This window comes from Apodemus sylvaticus, chromosome 21 (genome assembly GCF_947179515.1).
Source record: "Apodemus sylvaticus chromosome 21, mApoSyl1.1, whole genome shotgun sequence".
Taxonomy (NCBI): Eukaryota; Metazoa; Chordata; class Mammalia; order Rodentia; family Muridae; genus Apodemus; species Apodemus sylvaticus.
In genome coordinates, this window is record NC_067492.1 from 49,998,713 (window position 1) to 50,022,839 (window position 24,127).

At 40.5% G+C, this 24,127-nt stretch overlaps 1 protein-coding gene across 1 annotated transcript in view; it reads left to right on the forward strand.

Moving 5' to 3' along the window:
• Window positions 1-4,995: 4,995 nt before the first annotated feature.
• Smarca5 (SWI/SNF related, matrix associated, actin dependent regulator of chromatin, subfamily a, member 5) overlaps window positions 4,996-24,127 on the forward strand; it is a 39,836-nt gene continuing 20,704 nt past the window's right edge. The window contains exons 1-9 of the mRNA XM_052166164.1: window positions 4,996-5,172; window positions 7,953-8,027; window positions 10,790-10,956; window positions 15,253-15,353; window positions 17,383-17,483; window positions 18,166-18,345; window positions 19,697-19,852; window positions 19,942-20,073; window positions 21,483-21,551. Of these exons, the coding sequence (XP_052022124.1) occupies window positions 4,996-5,172; window positions 7,953-8,027; window positions 10,790-10,956; window positions 15,253-15,353; window positions 17,383-17,483; window positions 18,166-18,345; window positions 19,697-19,852; window positions 19,942-20,073; window positions 21,483-21,551 (1,158 nt within the window). The remainder of the gene's footprint in view (window positions 5,173-7,952; window positions 8,028-10,789; window positions 10,957-15,252; window positions 15,354-17,382; window positions 17,484-18,165; window positions 18,346-19,696; window positions 19,853-19,941; window positions 20,074-21,482; window positions 21,552-24,127) is intronic.

Genomic DNA, 24,127 nt, shown 5'->3' on the forward strand with positions numbered 1-24,127 from the left:
CTCCACCGCATTCCACTGCTCAGGAATCAGGGAATTCTGAAGAGGACGTGAAAAGTATGGAAGAGACAGAGGGATGGAGGTCACCAAGGTGACAAGGCTTTCTAAACCAGTGACCCTCAACCAGGAGGTGGCGACCCCTGTGCTGAATGACTCTTCCACAGGGGTAGCCTGAACATTGGAAAACATGAATATTTACAATTCATTTTCCCTCCCCCTGAACCCCAAGAGCTGAGGACAGAACAGTCTGGCAAGTGCTCTACCACTGAGCCAAATCCCCAATCCCTACCTTATCATTCATACAGTAGGAAAATTACAGTTGTGAAGGAGCAATGCAAACAGTTTTGTGGTCGGGGGTCACTACAGCATTAGGATGGTTGAGAACCTTTGCATCATAGACTGTGGCAGCTTGCACGGGGCATATACTGTCTGCATCAGATGGGGTCTTAGAGCTGAGAGACGTGGACACCCCGCACCAATCCCTAACCAGAAGCCACTTGCAACTGATGACTACTTGGAAATGAAAAATTAGTCGTCTTCAAGTGAGTCTCACTAGAGTAACCATTCGAGGGCAGGCCCCATACCCAGCTGTGGATGGCCAACAATGAAGGACCTTAAAGGCATCTTAAAGGATTTTGTCTCATAATGTTGTGCCAGGGCATTTTTTTTTTAATGTTACAGATCCCTTATTTTGTATATTATGGCTTCTGGCATGGTATTGTGTTTTTGTTTTTTTTTTTTTGTTGTTGTTGTTGTTGTTGTTGTTGTTGTTGTTTTTTTTGTTTTTGTTTTTTTTTTTTTTTTTTTTGGTTTTTTGGATTTGGTTTTTTTCAAGACAGGGTTTCTCTGTGTATCCCTGGCTGTCCTGGAGCTCACTCTGTAGACCAGGCTGGCCTCGAACTCAGAAATCTGCCTGCCTCTGCCTCCCAGAGTGCTGGGATTACAGGTGTGCGCTGCCACCACCACCGCCCAGCGGTGTTGTGTTTTTATGGCAGTCAGGCCTGTGTGTAAATACATGCGTCTCTGCATCTATGTGTTTCCTGTGCTTTTTCTTTGGCTTTCTTTAGTTTGTTTTTCTTCTTCTTCTTCTTCTTCTTCTTCTTCTTCTTCTTCTTCTTCTTCTTCTTCTTCTTCTTCTTCTTCTTCTTCTTCTTCCTCTTCTTCTTCTTCCTCCTCCTCCTCCTCCTCCTCCTTTTTTTTTTTTTTTTTTGTGGTTTTTCAAGACAGGGTTTCTCTATGTAGCCCTGGCTGGCCTGGAACTCACTCTGTAGACCAGGCTGGCCTCGAACTCAGAAATCTGCCTGTCTTTGCCTGTAGCAGTAGATAATTATGAGAACCGCTCCACCAAGCCTCTGCACCATGTCCCCATGAGCCAGTCTTTCCCAGCTAGCTCTCACGGCATCCCAGCTATGTGTCCTCTCTGCCATAGACTCTGTAAACGCCGGGAGTCCCGTGCTCCTGCTCTGCACCGGAATACCTGGTAAAGCATGACTCTTAAACTTGAATAGTTAACCAATTATATTTATGTATATAAAACTCAAAATTACATAATGCCAATTTACAATGATAAAGTCTTATCCCAATATTTCTAACCTCTACAGAACACCAGAAATGTCTGAAGTCATCTGGATATCCATGTCTCTTTCATGAGCCTCTCTCTCTCTCTCTCTCTCTCTCTCTCTCTCCCTCTCTCTCTCTCTCTTCCTTCGCCCCTCACCTTAGCTCCTCCTCCTCTCTCCCCTCTGATCACTGGCCTCTAACTGCCTCAATGCTAATGGATAGGAAATATCAACATCTGCCTCCCAAGAGCTGGGATCAAAGGTGTGCGCCACCACTGCCGGGTGATGTTTTTCTTCTCATTCTGTAGATGCCTGCTTCTTTTCTAGTGTGAGGCAGAGAGTGTGTGGATCCAGGTTGGAGGGGAGAAGCCGGGACTGGGAGAGTAGGGGGAGAGGAACCAGCAATTAGAATATATTTATGAGAAAAATCTATTTTCAATAAAAGAAAATGTTGCTTACCTTTTATTATTAATTTTTGAGGCATGGTCTTATGCAGCCTAGGGTGCTCTTGAACTTGCTATGTAGGTAAGAACAACCTTGAATTTCTGATCCTCCCACTTATACATCCAAAGTATTGACAGTGCGTGTACCATCACGCCCTGTTATATGTAGTCCTGGGGACTGAACACAGGGCGTTTTTCATGCAAGGCAAGCACTCTACCACGCAGAGGCGATCCTTGGTCCCTTTATTCGTGTTTGCACTGTTGGGTTATCTTACCCAGGGCTCTCTGCATGCCAGGCAAGTTCTGGACCACTGAACTACATCTTCACCAGACCTTAAACAGCACACCACGCTCACATGGTGATTGTAAGAGATGATGGTGAATGGGTTAATCAGCTTCAACTAATCATTTCACAATATATCTGTATTTCTGAACATCACATTAAATACCTCGAGTAAGCACACTTTTGTGCTTGTGCTAGGGGTTGAAAATACTAGGCAAGAATGCTCTATCTCTGAGCTAAACTCCTAGTCCATGCAAGCTTTATCTGTCAATTATACCTCTATAAAAGTAGGGAAAAAGTTGATTTTCACTGCTACAACACATTTGTTAAAAAAGGAAATTCAGGTTTGTGAGATGGCTTAGTGGGGAAAGTGACTGTCAAGGCAATGGACAATTCCAGGACTCACAGGACAGGAGAAAACCAACTCTCCAAATTTATCTTCTGACCTCTACACAGGCAGTGATGTGTGCATATCTCCCCACCACATATAAACACAAAACAAATGTAATAAAAACTAAGTGCTGACAAGAATTAGAATATACAGTTCACAATCTTTAATAATTCCACAAATATACTTGAACACATTTTTTAGCCCAAAAGTGTTTCAGATAGTACTTCATTAACATTTATGCTAATGATTGCTAATGATACTAGTTCACTTATAGGTATACAATATTCATATTAATATGTTCAATTGGAGCCCTTTTTAGCTTTTTGCTACTATAAAGGCTATAATTATTGTATTTAACCACATATATATGTAAGAATTACTATATCTTTGAAATACTTTATACTCATTTTTAAAAAAGATTTCATTTTTCCAGGTGGTGGTGGTACAGTGTATGCCTTTAATACCAGCACTTGAGAGGCAGAGGGAGTTAGATATCTGTGTTTGAGGCCAGCCTGATCTAGAGTGAGTTCCAGGATAGCCAGGGCTACACAGAGTAAACCAGTCTCACTCCCACAATATTTTTAACTATGTATGTGTGTGTGAGGGTGTTGAATCCCCTGGAACTAGACTTACAGTTGTGACGTGACATACAGGTGCTGGGAATTGAACCAGGAAACTGAGCCGGTGCTCTTAACCTTTGAGTCACCTCTTCCAGCCCCTTACATATTAGTTTTTGGAGATAAAGATCTTTTAGTCTAGGCTGGCCTAGTAGCCAAGGATAACCTCGAACGCTGGCTCCTCCTGCCTACATTTCTCTAAGTGCTGGGATTTTGGGCACGAATCACCACATCCAGATTAAATAGTGCTAGGGCTCAAACCCAGGATTTCATGCATGCTCCCCAAGCACTCTACAGTATGCTGGATGAGAGCGTTTTCAGACCTCAATTTTAGTTCGAGATTATTTGACTGGTTTAAACATTCAAACTTATATATGAATATTATCTGTTCCAAGAAGTTGGAGATTAACTTTGGAAAAGACTTTTATTCAATATAGGTGGGGACTAAATAACGAACGGGATTAAAACGACAAAGATCTTTTGTGCACGGGAGCAGCGTTTATATTCTGTAGGATGGAACACAAAGGCCTCCGTAGCTTCCACGACAGCCTAAGGCAGATAAAGAAGCAACACGAATAACAAACACTCGTTTTCTCTGTGTAGCCCTGGCTGTCCACTCCGTAGACCAGGCTGGCCTCGAACTCAGAGATCCGCCTGTCTCTTCCTCCCCAGCGCTGGGATTAAAGGCGAGCGCCACCACACCCGGCAAACACTTCTTGAGGATGTTTTGTTTGCATGTTTGTTTCATGCGGAAACACGTCCTCCATGTGTGGTCACGCGAGTTCTAACAGGGTAGCGCGTCTGTCTTCCGGCTTAACTTGAACTTGACAAACGCCGACCAAGAGCCGAATTCTCTGAACGAAGCTGACAGAGGTCGCGAACACGCAGAGTTTCGTTCTGAGGTGATTTTTCTTCTCAGGCGCCCAACGTCACTTAACGTCACGCCCGTCAGCCAAGGCGGCAGGACGACGAAGGCCACCAGCCCAGGCCTCTGCTCCATGCCGAACAGTAGCGCCGTTCCCAAGCCGGCCTCTCTAGCGCGGCGGGAGACAGCGAGTCGAGCCGTTACGGGAGCGCCGAAGACCCAGCTCGCGTCACCCCGAGCGAGGAGCGGATGCGCGAAGCTCCGCCGACGCGCTTCCTCCAGGCCCCGCCCACTCATCCTCCTCAGCCCGCTAGACGCCTGGAGGAGGCGGGGACAAGGAGGGGCATGCGCATGCGCCCTCGCGACCCGGCCTTCTGGGGGGGCGGGGGAGAGGGAAATAGTGATCTCGCGAGGGTTGAGAGCGAGCGGCGTAGGTAGCTGTCCTGGTTGGTTGGAGAAGATATTCTACTCCCGGAGAGGAGAAGGCGCCGGGAGGTCTCTGAGTACCTTTCGCTTTCCTTTCCCTTTCCCTCGGCCCTCCGCCTCCTCAGAATTAGCCCGCCTTCCCTGACCTCCGTGACCCCGCTGGCCCCGCCCACCCTCGTCGACGTGATTCCCGCCGTGAGGCAAACGCCAGTGGAGCAGAGTCCCGCGGAAGAGGACGGCGAGGCGAGCGGCGCGGCTGGGCCGGCTCGGGTCGGTGGCGGAGCCCCTGCGCGTGAGAGCTTCCGGGCGGGTCTCGCTCCTCCGGCGGCCGGGACGCCAGTGCCGCGCAGGCCCAGGCCGCTTTTCTCGGGCGCCGCGCCTGCCCGTGGCCGCGGCGGGTGACGCAGCCGGAACATGTCGTCCGCGGCCGAGCCTCCGCCGCCCCCGCCTCCCGAGAGCGCGCCTTCCAAGCCCTCGGCGGCGGCGGGCGCCGGCGGGAGCGGCAGCGGCAACAAAGGCGGCCCCGAGGGCGGCGCGGCGCCGGCGGCTCCGTGTGCTGCGGGCTCGGGCCCCGCGGACTCCGAGATGGAGGTGAGCGCGGCCGTGCGCGGGGAGGGAGGGAGGGCGGGAGGGAGGGAGATGGATGCTCGGCTGGCGCGTCTCCCGCTCTTCACCTTTGCGTTTTCCCCTCGGCGTAGCCAGCCCAGCCAGATCGCGGATCGCTCTTACGAAACACATGTTCCTGATTACCATGGCCGAGGGGACCCGTTTCCTCCATCGCTGGGCTCCCCCAGAACTCGCTCGATTTCTCTCGATCTAGGTTTTACTTTACACTAAACTTTAAGGAGGGTGAGGGAGATGCCCCTCCGGAGTGGGATTCCCGGGGCGAGGGCGACGTTTCCCAGCGTCGCGGCTGGGGACTTGCGCCTCCAGTGCCTCATCCCGGTGCTGGCGGGGGCGGCATCTGTCTCTTCTGGGCAGAAACAATGGCGAGAGCTGGAGGGCCGAGTGCGCAGTGGGGATGAGCGGGGCGCAGCTGCTTGTGTGCAGCGAGGGGAGGCCCCTCCCGGGCCCCGCTCCACCGGGAGGGCAGCGAGCATGACAGCCGCAGCACCTGTCCTGGCTCCCCATCCAATTACGGGAGTGTGGATGGAAAACGGAATGAATGGGCGCATCGGGGGAGGGTGATGGGCTTCTAGCTCAGTGCATTGCTTCTTCTTGAAGCCATTTGGAAGATTGGCTGTTGAACCCACCTTCTTGGGGCTCCAGTGGGCCAGATGATGATGACAATACTGGAGGAAGGGGGGAGAAGGTGGGAAATGGGGGAGCTGCCAGGCAGGTCTCTTGGATATGCTCCCAGGCTTTGAGTTGTCTGGGAACAAAGTTATTGCTTCCAGTTTTTATTCTTGGCCTTGGTCTTGTTTTGAGGTATTCTGTAGTTCCAGTCTGAAGATTCCTGGGAATTTTAATTCTCAGATGGGAAGTAATACTGTAAAAGTGAACTTTAGTGCAAAAATTACACTGTAAGGAAACGATGGTGCAGTCTGCATTACTTTTATGGGGCAGTTTGGGTGAAATAACGTTGTTAATCTTTGAAACAGCTTTTAGTGGGAAATGGAGGTGTTAGTGTAATGCACCAATTTGAAGTGAATGCAGTTTCAATTTTAAAATGTACTTGATGTCCTTCCTTAACGTTTTAAATGGTCTTTTGAGTTTCTATGGCTGTTTAATTTGGATTCTTAGATTTCTTTTTCTTTCTTTTTTTCTTTTCTTTTTTTTTTTTGTTTTTTTTTGTTTTTGTTTGTTTTTTGAGACAGGGTTTCTCTGTGTAGCCCTGTAGTCCAGGCTGGCTTCGACCTCAGAAACCCACCTGCCTCTGCCTCCCAAGTGCTGGGATTAAAGGCGTGTGCCATCACTGCCCGGTGATTCTTAGATTTCTATTACATGAAATAAAGGAATCTGGACACCAGTGACACTGGTGGCTCAGTCCTTTTAATCCCAGCACTTGGGAGGCAGAGGCAGATGAATCTCTGAGTTAGAGGCCAGCCTAATCTACAGAGCTAATTCCAGGACAGCCAGGGCTATACAGAGAGATCCTGTCTCAAAAAACCAAACCAAACCAAAACACAAGCAAAAAACCAAAACAAACAAAAAATCAAGCACTAACTTTGACACAAAAGGAAAAGAAAACGAGTGAAGAATAAGATTGAGTAAAAATTAGAAACTGTTGCTATTCCTATTTGGAGAAGACTCAGTTTACTCATCTGATCAATGAAAATACCACTTATTTGGTGTTTTCACATTCGTGTTTATATTTAAATTTTAATTGAAAAACAGCAACTTAAAAATTAAAGTATTTCATCGAGGTTTAAATTCTGCTGGCTGTTTTATTGTCTTTTAAGACAATTATTTTCAGACTGCTTTTCAATGTCTTAAGTGAATTTAGAATCAGAATTAGGTTTGAGTTGAGTACACTTGCCTAATGTGTCTGATGGATGACCTTAGATACATTTTACAGTTGGAAAAAAAAGACATTGAATTATAGAAGTAATGTCTGCAGTTGGAAAACACATTATTATTGTAGATATACTTTTCTTTGCGCTGCAGGGATTTTAGACCTGGAAGTTTTGTCACTTTGCTTGTGGCATTTGAATGTAAGGATGAATCCTTTTTTTGTTTGTTTGTTTTTTGGGTTTTTGGGTTTTTGGATTTGGTTTTTTCGAGACAGGGTTTCTCTGTATATCCCTGGCTGTCCTGGAACTCACTGTTAGAACAGGCTGACCTTGAACTCAGAAATCCGCCTGAGAAATCCGCCTGCCTCTGCCTCCCAGAATGCTGGGATTACAGATATGTGCCACCACCATGAATGCATTTTTAAGAATAGAATATTTATTACCAAGTAGGAGTCAAACTAAGGGTAATGTTTTTGCGCAATGTTCTAGATAGTGGAAATTAAGGACTAATGCTTCCTTTCATGTGTACATTTGTATAAAATAACACAGTAGATAGATGGAATTTTGTGTTATATAGAGAACTTTGTTCACATTCATGTTACATAATTTGTTTTTATAATTTTATTTGAAGATACAGATTTGCCCATATGGCTTGTATAGAGAGTAATTTTGCTTTAGGGTGATTATTTATTATGGCAAAAGTTATAGAGTTTATAATTGGGAAAAGTGATTATCCCCATTGTATTTTTTTCATCCATATCAGGTTTCATGTTAGGTTATCTGATAGCCATTAAATATCTAGGGAGTTTGGAGCAAGAGTATATTATTTATAATGTTTTGTTTTCTTTTTAACAAAATGAGTGTGTGATAGTGAGTTGACAATCCTTAAACATTTTGATGATTTTCCTTTCCTATCAGGAAGTCTTTGATGATGGATCACCTGGAAAGCAAAAAGAAATCCAAGAACCAGATCCTACCTATGAAGAAAAAATGGTATGTTCTAGACATGTGAATATTTTATAATGAATTTTTTCTTAAATATACTAAACAATCTGTATTTACTTAGAAGCAGTCAGAATGTCAACAGAACAGCTTTTAATTTTGCAGTTTTAGAGTGGTATTCAGTTAACAGAATAATTATCTTTGTAAGCTGCATCAGAGACAAAGATAAAACAAAAACAAAACTGAAAAACCCAAAAAACTGCCTGTCCACATATTTAACTAATTTGTTCTGTTCATCAACATGAGACAGTTTTAAATTTCCATGCCACTTTATAATCCCCAGACTGTAATGAAAGTGTCAGGGCTATCTAAAGACACATTTGGTAGTGTGTTAACTGTACAAAGAAAGGACACTGTGCTGTTTGAAAATAAATTTGACACAGCCTTACATTTCAGTGTTCTTTAAAGGAAGTGAGTTGTATATGGGTGGGGGTGTTTAAATGTTTTATTGACAAGGACAAAAACCTTCAGGAACCACCTTCCTCCTTTTCTTCTTTTATCTTCTACCTCAGCTTCTGCCTCCTTTTTCTTGCTTGGTTCAGCCTTTACTACCCCTTCCCCCTTTCCACATCATGTTTTCCTTTAGTTCTATAGGCTGCACTATTCTTTTCCTATTTTTTCTTCAGCTTGGCAGCCTCCTTGTTGCAGGGCTGCTTGTCGCCTGCAGCAATTTTGTTCCACATCTCTCCTAGTTTGTTTACAACAGAGAACCAGCCAGGATGTTGTTTTCCTTTGGTTTTGGGGCAATACTCAGGTATTGGCCCCTGAGGAATGGCAGGAGGAAGCCTCTGGTGCTTTGGGGTCCTTGAATTTCACTTTGGTCTCCCCTTTGTTTGTAGGTGATGTGGGTTTTTATGTCGGCCATTGCCATGTCTTCAAAATTTTCCCGGTTTCTTTAGCAGTAGACATGATCTTCTGTCTCTCTGAGCACTTAGAGAACCTGAGGAGCTGACAGAAGAATCCAGGTGCTACTTGTTGTGCTCTTCCCAAAAGTTTGCACAAAGATTACATATAGAAGACGTTTTGCCTATTGGCTCTTTAGGATCTCCTTTGCTTGTCCATGGTTAGTTGGCTTTCCTCTGTGAGATACAGAGTCACCTAGTATCTGGCTCCTGCTTGCTCTGTGGAGCTCAGTGTACTGTAATTGTGTATTTAATTTTTATAGGTAGAGCAGAGATCTAATTGAAATATGTATAACATGCAGTATGTTTGCCCCATAATACGTAAACAGGTATTTTTGGAAGGCTACATAGTATGATGTAATTCCCACTTGCATTAAAAAATACCTTTGCAAATTTTAGCTTTGAAAATGATTTTAAAAATATTCAGCAAATTGTTGTATGTATGTCTAGTTTTGTTCTTACTATGTTCAAGGACTAATATATGCAATTTGGTCTCAGCATTCTTACATCATGAATGGGTTTGTGGATTCCGTGTGCTGAAGAACAAACTTTGTGCATGTGTTTACTGTTGAGCTATAGTACCAGTTTCTTGTATAGCTCCTTACTTTATAAAAAGGAAGCGTGGTATTTTGCTTTGTTTACAGAGCCAGTTTACATCATGTGCGTCCTTTAACTTAGTACCTGAAAAAGAGCTTTATGTTTCAGTTTTAATGGTAATGGCCTACAGTGAATGCTTAATTATGGCCCTGTTCTCAGGGCCTTACATGTATTTAAACTCAAGAACATTAAAATCTTAAGTAAAAATGTACAAATTAGTAATATAACTACATAATGTATTTCTTAAAGGTATGAACTTTGTTCCAGTCTTGTGTTCACCACGTAGGTGTCTGGAACAGGATACACTGTTTTCTTTTGTTTGTTTTGTTTTTGATTTGTGTTGTTTTGCTTTGTTTTTGTTCTTTTGAGACTATGTAGATTAGACTGACCTTGAACTCAGTTCTACCAAGTGCTGGGAGTAAAGGCATGTACCAACACCCCTGGCTAGAGTAGAACTTTTCAAATATTTTTTTAAATTTTGCTTTTATTTCACCTTCAAATATTAGAGAATACTTAAAAATATATTAAAAAGCTTCAAACTCCCAACATTATGGCATATATACAGAATTAGCATAATATATATGCTAGCAAAATATAAATTGTAAAGATTTTAATAGGTGCTGGAGAAATGGCTCGGATTAGAGAATACTTAAAAATATATTAAAAAGCTTCAAACTCCCAACATTATGGCATATATACAGAATTAGCATAATATATATGCTAGCAAAATATAAATTATAAAGATTTTAATAGGTGCTGGAGAAATGGCTTGGTGCTTAAGAGCACTTGTTGCTCTTCTAGAGGACCCAGGTTCACTTCCCAGCACTCACGTGGCAGCTCACAACTCTCTGTAACTCTAGTCCCAGGTGATGTGAAAATTAATGACCTCTTCAGGCATGCAAGTGGCACACAGACTGCCAACTTATTAAATGATAATACTCATATAATTTTAGCTTTTGAAATGTATGAATTCATGTAAGCATTACTGTAAGCATGCTGTAGAATATTTTCTGTCATGCCCTTTTGCAGTGAATCCTTCTTGCCCTGAGCCCATTACCCCTTCTCATCTTTGGGTCACTAACTAGCACTTCATGTATTTCTCTCTACTCAGACCTGTGCTTGATTGTCTTGGCTATGCTGTGGAGGACCGTCCATTTTGCATGTTTCAGGAGTTCACTTTGCTGCTTGTGTTTGTCATGTAGGCATGTTGAAATTGATTCTTAAAGTCTGATAAATGTATCTTAATTTTTTCAGCAAACTGACCGAGCAAATAGATTCGAGTATTTATTAAAGCAGACAGAGCTGTTTGCACATTTCATTCAGCCTGCTGCTCAGAAGACTCCAACTTCCCCCTTGAAGATGAAGCCAGGGCGCCCACGGGTAAAAAGGGATGAAAAGCAGAACTTGCTTTCAGTTGGAGAGTGAGTAATAGTTTATATTTGAGAATTGAGACCAAATGTGCTTGCTAAATTCTATTTTTTTAAGGTTTTAGATTTATTTTCTGTGACTTCACAGATGTGGCCATCAGTGATTAAATATCTAAAATATATTTAGATACAATGACCTTTTATAACATTGTATTGTTTTATGAATTGTTAACAGCTATGTTGTACATGAAATTAAGATGTTAAACTAGTCTTAAGGTTAAAAATGCAGAGGTTAAATGTGTTACTCATCATTACATAGAAGTAGATCGTCCAGGCTTGAATTTGTTATCTGTGTTCTTACCTTGTTTTTTGTTGTTGTTTTGTTTTTTTTGTTTTGTTTTGTTTTTTTGTTTTTTGTTTTTTGTTTTTTTTTGAGACAGAGGTTCTCTGTATAGCCCTGACTGTCCTGGAACTCACTCTGTAGACCAGGTTGGCCTCGAACTCAGAAATCCGCCTGCCTCTGCCTCCCAGAGTGCTGGGATTAAAGGCGTGCGCTACCATCGCCTGGCATTCTTATCTTTCAAAATACATAGGTGCATTAGTTTTTGGTTTTAGTACTGGGGATAGAACCCAGGGCCTCAGTTTGCTGAATAAGCATTCCACTATAAAATCCGCCCATGTTTTTCACTTTTTAAACTTTTGAGGCTGGGTTTCATTGAGTTGTCAGAGTTGGCCTTGAACTTACTCTGTAGCTCAAACAGACCTTATGGACCTTTTTAGGTCCTTCTCTCTTAGTCTTCCAAGTCCTTCTCACCTGCCTTGGTTATGTTATAAGGGTATTTGAGTCTGAGCTGGCGTGTAGAATATTCTAATCTGCTTCATTGCCATTTGTTTAACATGTTTGTCATATCCTTTGTTGTTTTTGATAATATCCTGTACATACTGAGTATACAAATAATTCAAGATTTTTATGCTAGCATATTACTATATTTAGGATTGTTCTGTTATAATTTCAGGTATAATAAATAAAATATGAAAGGTATATGTAAGATGATTTAAAAGAGGGAGATTATATATTTATCGATGTGAAAATTGCTAAGTGATTTGTTAAAACGGGAAAGTATGTTCATCTGGGGGGAATAAGTAGAGTAGTTTCTTAGTTCATCTTCCCGATGAGATATATCCAAGTAATATTTTATACTTAAAAACTTTATTTTAATATATATATATTTATACTTTTATTTTTGTTGTTGTTGTTTTTACATCCTGACTGCAGTTTCCCCTCTTTTCCCAGTCCCTCCCTGCATCCCATACCTCACCTCCACTCCTCCCTCCTTGATTTCTCTTTAGTAAAGGGCAGGTTTCCTATGGATATAGGAACCAACCAATCATGGCATACCAAGTTACAGTAAAACTAGGCACTTCCCCTCATGAGGCTGGATGAAGCAATTCAGCAGTAAAGGGCTCCTAAAGCAGGCACGAGAGTTAGAGACAGCCCCCGCTCCCATTGCTAGGACTCCTACAAGAAGGCCAAGCTGCACAACTGTATACGTGCAGAGGGGCTAGGTCAGTCCTATGCAGGCTCCCTGGTTGCCAGTTGAGTCTCTGTGAACCCCTGTGAAGCCAGGTTGATTTATTCTGTGGGTCTTCTTGTGGTGTCCTTGACCCTTCTGGTGCCTACAATCCTTCCATCTTCTGCAGGATTCCCTCAGCTCTGCCTAATGCCTGTCTATGGGTTTCTGTTTCTATCAGTTGGCTGGGTGGAGCCTCTCTGATAACAATTGGGCTAAGCACCAGTCTAAGAGTATAGCAGAATATCATTAGGAATCCTTTCCTATCCTAGGTCTCTGGGCTATGCAGCCTTTGGTTCCTGGCTCTCCAGGTAGTGTCAGGGGTCGGCTCCCTCTGGCATTGGTCTCAAGCTGGACCAGTCATTGGTTGACTGCTCTTAGAATTTCTGTCTTCTTTACTCCAGTACACCTTGTAGGCAGGACAAATTATAGGTCACAGGTTTTATGGCTGGGTTGGTGTTACAGTCTTTCCACTGGAAGTCTTGCCTCCTTACAGGAGATGGCCAGTTAGGCCTCTGTATTCCCTATTACTAGGAGTCTTAGCTAGGGTAAACCCTCATAGATTCCTGGGAGTTTCCATTGCACTAGGTTTCTAGCTCATTCCAGAGATTGCCCCCTCTCACTGCACACCTCATTCTGGTTGTCTCTCCTAATACTCTCTCCCTCCATCCTTCCTCAACCTGATCCCACCTGTTTCTGTACCCAACCCATCATCACACAGACCCCACCCCCACCCCACAATGTCTGTTGTTTCCCCTTCACAGGGAGATTCATGCCTCCCTCCCCCCTTCTTTGTTATTTAGAAACAACCATGTACTTCGGATTAACAGCTGTTGTTAGCCACCTAACTATATCAGTGTTATAGAAATTACTGTTATAAGCATTATTGTGGGTGTAATCAGCATGATATAAAAACAAATGTTCTTGCTCTTTTAGTTTGTAATTCTTTAAGATAAAAATTGTCCACAGAAAATACACAGTAAGTTACTAAGTTGCTTTATTGAATAGTATTATTGGAAAATAAGATTGAGATTTCTCTCTCTTGAGATAGTTTTGTAAGGATCAAATCCCATGCCTTGGGTACACTAGGAAAACACTTTACAACAGGTAGATATGTTTTTAGTTCCCCTTTCTCATTTTGGAGATGGGTTGTGTATTACTAGAGATGTGTATCGCCCAGACTGACTTCAAACTCAGTCTTTTTCTCTCTTCCTGGGATGTTGAAATTATAGGCATGGCTAGCTAAGACCAGAGATTTGGTTAATCTCTGCCTCCTCAGTGCTGGGATTGCAAACTCAAGCTGCATCTGGCTTCTCTTTTGTTGGGAATAGGTTTGCACTTATGTCTTCATGCTTGGCTGTCTGAACTATTTCTGTAGTCTCTAAAATAATCTTTGGGAGTTAATCTAATGAATTCCTTAGTCACTACTCCACTACTCCTGAACCTCTTAAGTCTTTCTTTCTTTGTTTTTTTGTTTTGTTTTGTTTTGTTTTGTTTTTGGTTTGTTTTTTGGATTTGGTTTTTTGGAGACAGGGTTTTTCTGTATAGCCCTGGCTGTCCTGGAATTCACTCTGTAGACCAGGCTGGCCTCAAACTCAGAGATCCGCCTGCCTCTGCCAGAGTGCTGGGATTACAGGTGTGCGTCACCATTGCCTGGCTAAGTCCTTATTTCTCAGCTTTTAGTCATAATTAACATTTTTTCTTCTTGATTTCTTTCTGTCTTTCTTTCCTTTTTTTCTTCCTTCCTTCCTTCCTTCCTTCCTTCCTTCCTTCCTTCCTTCCTTCCTTCCTTCCTTCCTTCCTTCCTTCCTTCCTTCCTTCCTTCCTTCTTTCTTTCTTTCTTTCTTTCTTTCTTTCTTTCTTTCTTTCTTTCTTTCTTTCTTTCTTTCTTTCTTTCTCCCTTTCCTTTTCCTTTTCCTTTTCCTTTTCCTTTTCCTTTTCCTTTTCCTTTTCCTTTCCTTTCCTTTCCTCCCTCTCCTTTCCTCCCTCCCTCCCTCCCTCCCTCCCTTCCTTCCTTGCCTTTCTTGTCTTCCTGCCTTTCATTCATTCATTCATTTATTCATTCATTGGTTTTTCGAGACAGGGTTTCTCTGTGTAGCTCTGGCTGTCCTGGAACTCTGTAGACCAGGCAGGCCTCTAACTCAGAAACCCGCCTGCCTCTGCCTCCCAAGTGCTGGGATTAAAAGGACTGAGCCACCACCACTGGCCGGCTTTCTTCTCGATTTCAAGACTAGGATTTTCTGTGTAACTTTGGCTGTCCTAGAACTGGTCCTGTAGACCAGTTGTACCAAACTCAGGTCTGCCTGCCTTTAATGTGTTTTAATTTTATTCATAATTTAGTTAACTACATAAACATTTCAGGTTTACATTTACTAGTAATTTCTTTTTTTTTTTTTCCTGAGACAGGGTTTCTCTGTATGGCCCTGGCTGTCCTGGAACTCACTCTGTAGACCAGGCTGGCCTAGAACTCAGAAATCCACCTGCCTCTGCCTCCCAAGTGCTGGGATTACAGGTGTGCGCCACCACCGCCTGGCTTACTAGTAATTTCTGCTGCTTACTTTTAATGCTTACTCTGCTTTTTAGTTTTTATTTTATTTAATTGGTATGTGGGATCTAACTCAGAACTTTTACTTATGTGAGACAAGTGCTCTACCACTGAGCTACTCTGTAGCCTTGGCTTAACTTAGATGCCTGTTAAGATTATTGTGATATCATCATTTGGCTACTGTATTAAAATAAAACCTCTTATAAAAATTGATTTTTGTTTACATTTTGACAGCTACCGACACCGTAGAACAGAGCAAGAGGAGGATGAAGAGCTATTAACAGAAAGTTCCAAAGCAACAAATGTTTGTACTCGATTTGAGGATTCTCCATCATGTAAGTTAAATTCATTGAATCATTTGATTGTCTTTTTTGTTTGTTTGTTTTTTGTTTGTTTCCAGGCTGGCCTAGAACTCAGAAATCCGCCTGCCTAAAGGCGTGTGTCACCACCGCCCGGCTGAATCATTTGATTTTTTAAAGGAGCCTTTTTTTGAGAATCCCATAGTTGTTTGAACTTACTTTTCATATAATTTATAAAGGAATTTTTTTAGTAATCTTGGATAGTTACTGACTGTGAATAAGTTTTAGGTGTGTGTGTGTGTATATGTGTGTGTGTGTGTGTGTGTGTATGTCCTTTTTTTTTTAAATCTGAGATGTTAATATGTTGGTTGGAGTTATATAGCTATAGGGTGCTTATAGCATGTACAAAGCCCTGACTTTGGCCCTTGGACTGAGAGACAATATGTATGATATATTTCAGAGGTATATGAAGTACAAAGCCCTGGCTTTGATCCTTGGAGTGAGAGACGATATATATGGTATATTTCAGAGGTATATGAAGATGCCTTTCAGCTCATTATGTTCTAAAATCTATGTAAAATCAAATCATGTTTTGCCCCATATTTTTCCCAAATTAGGAAACTTTATAAAAGAGGAAAAATCATTTAAAAATTGCTGTTTTTGTTGATGGAGTTATTATTTTTGTGTAATGTATTAGTGCTGTAAGATATCTGTAAGATTACAGCTTACTTTTACTTATACATAATCTTGATTTCTGATAGGGTTAGAAGCTTCTATAATCTTCTGAAGGCTAGCTTTCCTGGAACTCCTGTTACTCAATGAGTAGTTAGTGTGGACAGCTAGTAGAATTTTAGTTGGATTCTTGCTTAGAGTAGTCAACAGTCCACTCGCTGGGTCACTTTTTTTTTTAAGATTTACTTATTTAGTTTATGTGAGTACACTGTAGCTGGTTTCAGACACACTACAAGAGGTTATTTCATGCCATTACAGATGGTTGTGAGCCACCATATGGCTGCTGGGAATTGAACTCAGGACCTCTGAAAGAGCAGTCAGTGCTAACAACACTGAGCCATCTCTGAACTATATCTCCAGCTCTCCCCTTTCACTTTTTAACATATACTTTCATTTCTTCTTTGCCTTATGAAGCACCCAGTTTCTTTTGTTTTTCCAAATCAAGTTAGAGCCTAGAGCTCCATGTATGACAAGCTGGAGGGGAAATGCAGATTATTTCTCCCTCAAATTGTAACTAGTGTACCCAGTCCTGACTAGCTTTTCATTCTTAGGCAGTGATTTATCTAGGCAAGTACAAGTAATGTCTGTAGACTGAAGGACATGTGTCTTTCTGTATGACCTATTAGAAAAGGAACTTAAGGAATAGAAAGGGTGGACTTGGACAAGGAATTTCCTGTCTTTATTTCTACTCAATGGGAAGAAAGGAAAATCTTCAGAGAACCACTATCTGATCTTTATGAAGGATGAAAACACTTGGTTAAAAATGTGCTGTCATTAAAAAGAGAGGTAAAGAGGCCAGAGATACTATGAAGATCAATGTGGTTTAACATTGGATTGAGTGATTTTGATGAGGAATCTGATGTCAACAGTTAAGATTCCTTATCTGGCCGGATGGCGGTGGCACACACCTTTAATCTCAGTACTAGGGAGGCAGAGGCAAGCGGATTTCTGAGTTCGAGGCCAGCCTGGTCTACAGAGTAAGTTCCAGGACAGCTAGGGCTACACAGAGAAACCCTGTCTCAAAAAACCAAAAACCAAACCAAACCAAAAAAAAAAAAAAAAAAAAAAGAATAAAGAACTTAGACTTGGAAGTTGGAGATAATCAAGGCTAAAGTAACTTCATTATCAGTTACTTGTATCCAACTGCCCCTGCTTCAATCCAGATTTCATTAGCTATTTTTAATGATTTTAACCTTAACAGAAACCCCATTATATCCTCTAGAAAAGAGACACCCATAGGTTCCAGTTAAACCTGACTATCAGATAAAAGGGGCCAGTCCTGCCTTACATTTCTTGTCCTTAAAATGAGCATTGTGTTTTGTTGTTACTTTAGATGTAAAGTGGGGTAAACTGAGAGACTATCAGGTCCGAGGCCTGAACTGGCTCATCTCGCTCTACGAGAACGGCATCAACGGCATCCTTGCGGATGAGATGGTATGGCTTCCGTTAGCTCAGAGCTTGAAAAGGGTTGTTGGTCTTGTAACTTAAGATGGTTTGACATTAAATTTGTAGCACTTAACAGAGATGAATAGTTTTGTTTGATTACCACTATTTTTTCTTAAAGCGCTATTAACTGCCTTAGTTGCGTAAGTGACATCTTCACATGTGAAGAATTAATCATCTCTGCATTACAGTACATTTTAAAATAATACATTTTGAGAACTTTGTTGTTTTTACAATAATTTGACCATTTCTTTCCATATTAAAAAACAACTTACAGGGTTTAGTTTCACAAAACATCTCTTCAGTTCACTACTTACTAATTATGTAGTGAAGATTTTAATCCTTCTCAAAGTAATGTTTAAACTATTGGTTGGGGAAGTTATGTAGTCAAATGTATTTCACTTCTGCCTCTAGGTTACTCACATTTCCTGAGTTCTGAGGTGATGTTCATACCTTCCTTATAGATGTATGTGACCTGACAGTAAACTTAGACAAACAGTATATCTTGTCATGCTATCTCATACTCAGCATTTCATTTAAATGTTCCTATGGATGATGGGGCTATAAGTATGGAAGAATGTTTTTAATTGTTTAATTAATTTGATTAATGTAATTAATTAAATCTTTAAATTTTTTAATGTTGTGGGGGGTTTGTTTTGTTTTGTTTTTTTAGGGTTTGGGAAAGACACTTCAAACAATTTCTCTTCTTGGATACATGAAACACTATAGAAATATTCCTGGTCCTCATATGGTTTTGGTTCCCAAGTCTACATTGCACAACTGGATGAGTGAATTCAAGAGATGGGTACCAACACTTAGGTCTGTTTGCTTAATAGGAGATAAAGAGCAAAGAGTAAGTTTTTAAACTGTGTAAAAAAAAATACTATGAAATAACTGGAGAGAGGATCTTTACAAATTGTTAGAAATTTATAACTATAATACTGTGTGGTTATTCAAGAATCTTACTGAGAAGGCTTTAAAGACTAGAAAACTATATGAATTTCTTAATTTTATTTTCAGTTTGTTTCTCTCCTTGAAAGTCATTGTATAAAGTCCAAGATAATTTATTTGGAAATATTAGCTTGTTTTGTTGACTATGTTAAATCATTAGAAATTTGAGGGGCCAGATTTCTAGATTAGAGTACAGTAGTAATAGTCCTAGAATAGTAATCATTAAATGTTAGTTATGATACAAATATGAGTTAAATTATTGACTTCTTTGCCACATCTTTTTGGAACAAAGTCATGGAAATAATGACACTATTAGGAATAAAGAACTTGCCAGGCAGTGGTGGTGCAAGCCTTTAATCCCAGCACTTGGGAAGCAGAGGCAGGCGGATTTCTGAGTTCGAGGCCAGCCTGGTCTACAGAGTGTTCCAGGGCTAGAAACCCTGTCTCGAAAAACCAAAAACAAAACCAAACCAAAAAAAAAGAATAAAGAACTTAGACTTAGAAGTTGGAGATAATCAATTGTATTCATTGATCAAATGATTGTATTATAATGATTTTATACTTAGTTTAGGTTAAAATTTTAAAATATTATTTTATATTTATGGGTACTTTGCCTGCATGTGTGGTTTCTACTGAGGCCAGAAAAGGGAGTCAAGTCCCTGGAACTAGAGTTCCGGATGGTTGTGAACCACTGTATGAATGCTGGGAACTCAATCTTAGTCTTCTATAAGAACAAGTATTCTTAATGACTGATCAGTCTGTCCCGCAGCAGTCTAGATGTCTTTTGCTCCTCAGTAGGTAATTTATGTAGGTTATTTTAAGTTACCAAGTCAATTTTTGTTTGGGGAAGTCAACTACTTCTGCCTTTTTACTTCATATCCTTATCTGTAAAATAAGAACAATAGCAGTAATGTGCTAATACATCTACAAATCAAAGGAATGAGAACATCTACTGCCAATTGTCAAGTCTTCCTTAACCCTGCTTGCTAAGGGTGGCAAGACCGTGCAACCTTGGGAAGGCTTTTTAAAGTTAGGCTATGGAATTTTGTGATTCACTTCAACTTTTTGAAACTAAGTTAAAACTGACATTAAAGTGATAACGAGGTTTTTTCGGTGGTAGGATGGTAGCTTTAAATGCTTGTTTAATAGCTACTGTTTAATACTCTCATTCCTTTCTTGTTTTTGATTACTTAAGTGAATTTAATGTATAATTGAGTAGAGTGGTGTAATCTTTTTTTTTTTCTTTTTTACAGGCTGCATTTGTCAGGGATGTTTTATTACCAGGGGAGTGGGATGTGTGTGTCACATCTTATGAAATGCTTATTAAAGAGAAGTCTGTGTTCAAAAAATTTAACTGGAGATACTTAGTTATAGATGAAGCTCACAGGATAAAAAATGAAAAATCTAAGGTAATTTGATACTTAATATGAACATTTTTTGTGTTTGAGGACTTGATACTTATTCAGGATGTCCTAATAATGGACTTTGGTTCTTTCAGTTGTCAGAAATAGTGAGAGAATTCAAGACTACAAATCGGCTGTTGCTAACAGGGACGCCTCTTCAGAACAACCTGCACGAGCTCTGGTCACTTCTGAATTTTTTGTTACCAGATGTGTTTAATTCAGCTGATGTAAGCTTCTCTTTTCCTGGTTAATAATATTTTAGTTAATGCCTATATTTTAATAATAACACTGTTTGATATGGTCATTAATTTTTTTATTGTTATGTAGCTAGCCTATTACTAACCTAAGTTGATTTTGTATTCTGAGAATTTATTCAGTTTTGAGCCTTGGCTTTAATGTCATTTCCCACCAGTTTCTTCATCTGGGTTGGCATATTCCTGTTTAGCAATCAAGGCTGTTTAACTTTGCCTCAGGGCTTCTAGGTTAAAGGCTTGCTTTTAAGCATTTTCAAGTTTCTTTGTATATCTTACACATTGTGTTTTAACATTAAGAGATGGCCTTCAAATGTGGAGGGATTTGTTTAACCTTTTTGTCTTATTTTCTTTTCATGTTGCTGTGGCAAAATACTTTGACAAAATCAGCTTAAGGAAGCAAGGGTTTATTCTGGGTCACAGTTCAAGGGTACAAGGTGGCAGGTGCTGGCAGTAGCTGATCATACTTCTCTCACAATCAGAAGGCAGACAGTGTGGTAAAATGTATCCTAACTGCTCAGTTCTCTTCCTTTATTCTAAACAATACACAATCCCCCAACCCAGGGACTGGTCATACAGTTTAAGATGGGTCTTTTTAGGGCAGTTAATGTAATCAAGGCAGTCCCCTTCAGGTATTGGGAGGACCAGGGCTTCTAGATTGTGAAGTTGACAATGAGCAATGAACATCATACTCACTTTTTACTAACGTGTAATAACCTAGTCTTTATTAGTTACATAATCGAAATGATGGTATAAGTAGTTACCTTTTTGCTGTGTGACAGAAAATAGTTCATGTATCGACAGTCTGTGTAATTAGTAATTGCAGTGGCCACACTAGATGGAGTTGAGTTTTGAATGTTTGTTCCTGCATCTGGAGTGGGCGGGAGAGCTTTGTAGAGACCCATGTTAGTACATTCATATAAACAAGTTCTATAAATGTAGTCATTTGCTTTGTTACATTAAGGGTTCTTTTTACTTTTTTCTTTTCTTTTTTGCGACAGAGTTTTTATGTTTAGCTGTTGCTGTCCTGGTCATTCTGTAGACAGGGTTGACCTCACACGCATGAGATCTGCTTGCTTCTGCCTTCTGAGTGCTGGGATAAAAGGCATGTGCTACCACCAGCCAGCTAAGGGTTATTTTACAAAGAACAGAAATGTGTGTGGAAAAAGTATATTCAGATTTGAAAGTTTTGGTTTTTCGAGACAGGGTTTCTCTGTGTAGGCTTGGCTGTCTTGGAACTGACTCTGTAGACCAGGCTGTCCTTTAACTCAGAAGTCCACCTACCTCTGTCTCCCAAGTGCTAGGATTAAAGGTGTGCACCAACACTTCGAGGCATTTGTGATTAATCTTTGACCTTATGATGTTTTTTTTCCTTGTTGACCTAGGATTTTGATTCCTGGTTTGATACAAATAATTGCCTTGGGGATCAAAAGCTAGTTGAGAGGCTTCATATGGTAAGTATGGTTAGAACATGCTTTTAATAGGAAAGTATTTTCATTGTTTTACTGTTAACAGAAGTATGGTATAGTGTATATATATGTTTATATATAGATATATCTCTATATAGTATATATGTATATATATGTGTGTGTGTGTGTGTGTATATGTTTGAAATTAAAGTCCACTGTTTGAAATGATATTAGAGAGATGATAGTTTGATAGTTTTAGTGTCTAGTATCTAGTTTTAGAACTAAGGATGGACTTTTAATGTAGTGAAGAAAGTAAAGTAATCTCTTAGTTTTAAAAGGTATAGTGAAAAGGATAAAACAGTACTTGATTATGATAGACTAGATAACTTTTTTTAAAAATATTTATTTATTTTATATATGTGAGTACACTAGCTGTCTTCAGACACACCAGAAGAAGGCATCAGATCCCATTACAGATGGTTGTGAGCCACTATGTGGTTGCTGGGAATTGAACTCAGGACCTGTGGATGAGTAGTCAAGTGCACTGCTTATCCTCTGAGCCATCTCTCCAGCCCGACTAGGTAACTTCTTAAAGCTTAGGATCTGACAAGTTGATATCTGAAAAGACCAGTTGATACACCTATCTCTAAATACAGTGAGTGTACATAAAACAGCTAGTGCATAGTTCAGTTTCTTTAAGTAGAAGGTCATAGGTAAAAGTTGGTAGGAAGAAAAGCATACTCTGTCAGGTTCAAGCAAGACACTGTAACCATGTACTAGAAGTTCTTTCCTGACCTATACTGGTGCTTTTAAACACATGTTCACATTTTGGCCTGGATAATATGTAGAGGTAGGAGGTTGTATTGTGTACTATATATGTAGTTCCTAACACTTCCTCCTAGATGCCATTTGTGACAATAAAAACGTCTGTAAACATGTTAAAAGTTCCCTGGAAGATAAACCACGCTCTGCTCATCTCTGCTTCCTTACAGCCTATCCTTTTCAGAATACTCCAGCTTTAATTTTACTTTTACATAAATATACTGGAAACATTTGATTAGTTTCACTTATTCTTTGTTGATTGTTTTTACTATATCTAGTTGAATCTCCTCCCAATTACATAGCCTAAGTCTCAGTCATATCTCCCACCCTTTTTTGGTTGAGCATCTAGGCTGAGGCTAGCATTCAGTCACAAATGAATGCTTTGTGTATTCATTCCATCTTTAGTCCTTTGAGCATTCTCACTGATAGGCCTTCCTACAGAACACTCAAGTGTTTTTTCTTAATGGATCATAAGCACAAAGACTGAAAACATATATACTTTGCATGGTTCCTGGTGTCAGTGGATACTTTACTTCTGTTTTCATGTTTGAGACATAGTTTATGTTTTTAAATTCTTGTGTATTGAGATCTTTTTGTTAAATATATCTGAGAGTAGCAATAGTCTCCTAGGAACTTTTAATTCAGATAACAGTCAAGCATTTAAATATGGTTTAGGTTTTTCTTATTTAAAGGACCGAAATCTTGAAAGGTTAGAGTGTTGATAAAATCTTAGTGATGAACAATGAGACACAGGAATCCTGGTACCAATTCCTTTCTAACATTCACCTCTTGCCCTCTCCTTCATGGCTTTCCTTTAAGTAAATGCCTAGGCCCTTGTAGCTAAAGCATGCTCAAGTGCCTACACAGCAGTCAGGTGTTTTGGTATCTTTGTTAGTTTTTCTCAGAGTAGTGTGAAATGCTTATCACCTCAAGGAAGAAGAGAACAGAAGTGGTATTTTCTCCTTTGTCCTTCTGCCCTTGCATTCTGAAATCCCCACTATGACCCTATGGTGAAAGGGACATAGAGCAGTCAGCCTGGGAGGCTGCTGACAGGCATCAGTGTTGCAGAAAGGTGCTTCCTTTGAGGTCTGGTGACCCCAGTTAAATCCCTGACACCCACATAAGGTAGAAGGAGAGAACTGATTTGACATGGCTTCTGACTTCCAGTGTGGGTCATAGCAGGTACATCATGCACAGATACACTCAATAATAATAAAAAATTATAACTCATCCTGGTATTCTTGGAAATAATTTATCAACTATATGTTATATAATAATATATACAAAATAACTTCCTTACTCTCTACAAAATTCTCTCAATAACTTGCATTTTAATAGTTTCAGAGTTTGTGGGTAGTCTGGTGAGTTCTTGCCTGACTTTCCCTGGGCTTGTCAAGCTGTATTTAGCTGGACAGTCTTAAAGAGAGCTGAGTGGGACTGAAGGTCTTCTTCTTCTTTTTTTTTTTTTTTTTTGTTTTTTGTTTTTTGTTATTTGTTTTTTTGAGACAGGGTTTCTCTGTGTAGCCCTGGCTGTCCTGTAACTCACTCTGTAGACCAGGCTGGCCTCAAACTCAGAAATCTACCTTTCTCTGCCTCCCAAGTGTTGGGATTACAGGCGTGCACCACCACCTCCCAGCAACTGAAGTCTTCTTGCCTTTGCAGTAGCTGGTGTTTGGCCGAGCTTTGCTGTATGCTACATCAGACAAGACTTGAGGATGGTTTTTCTCACCCATTTTAAATTTGTTTTGTGATATAGTCATTATTTTTATAAGCCAGTAAAACTAGTTACAAGGAAGGTA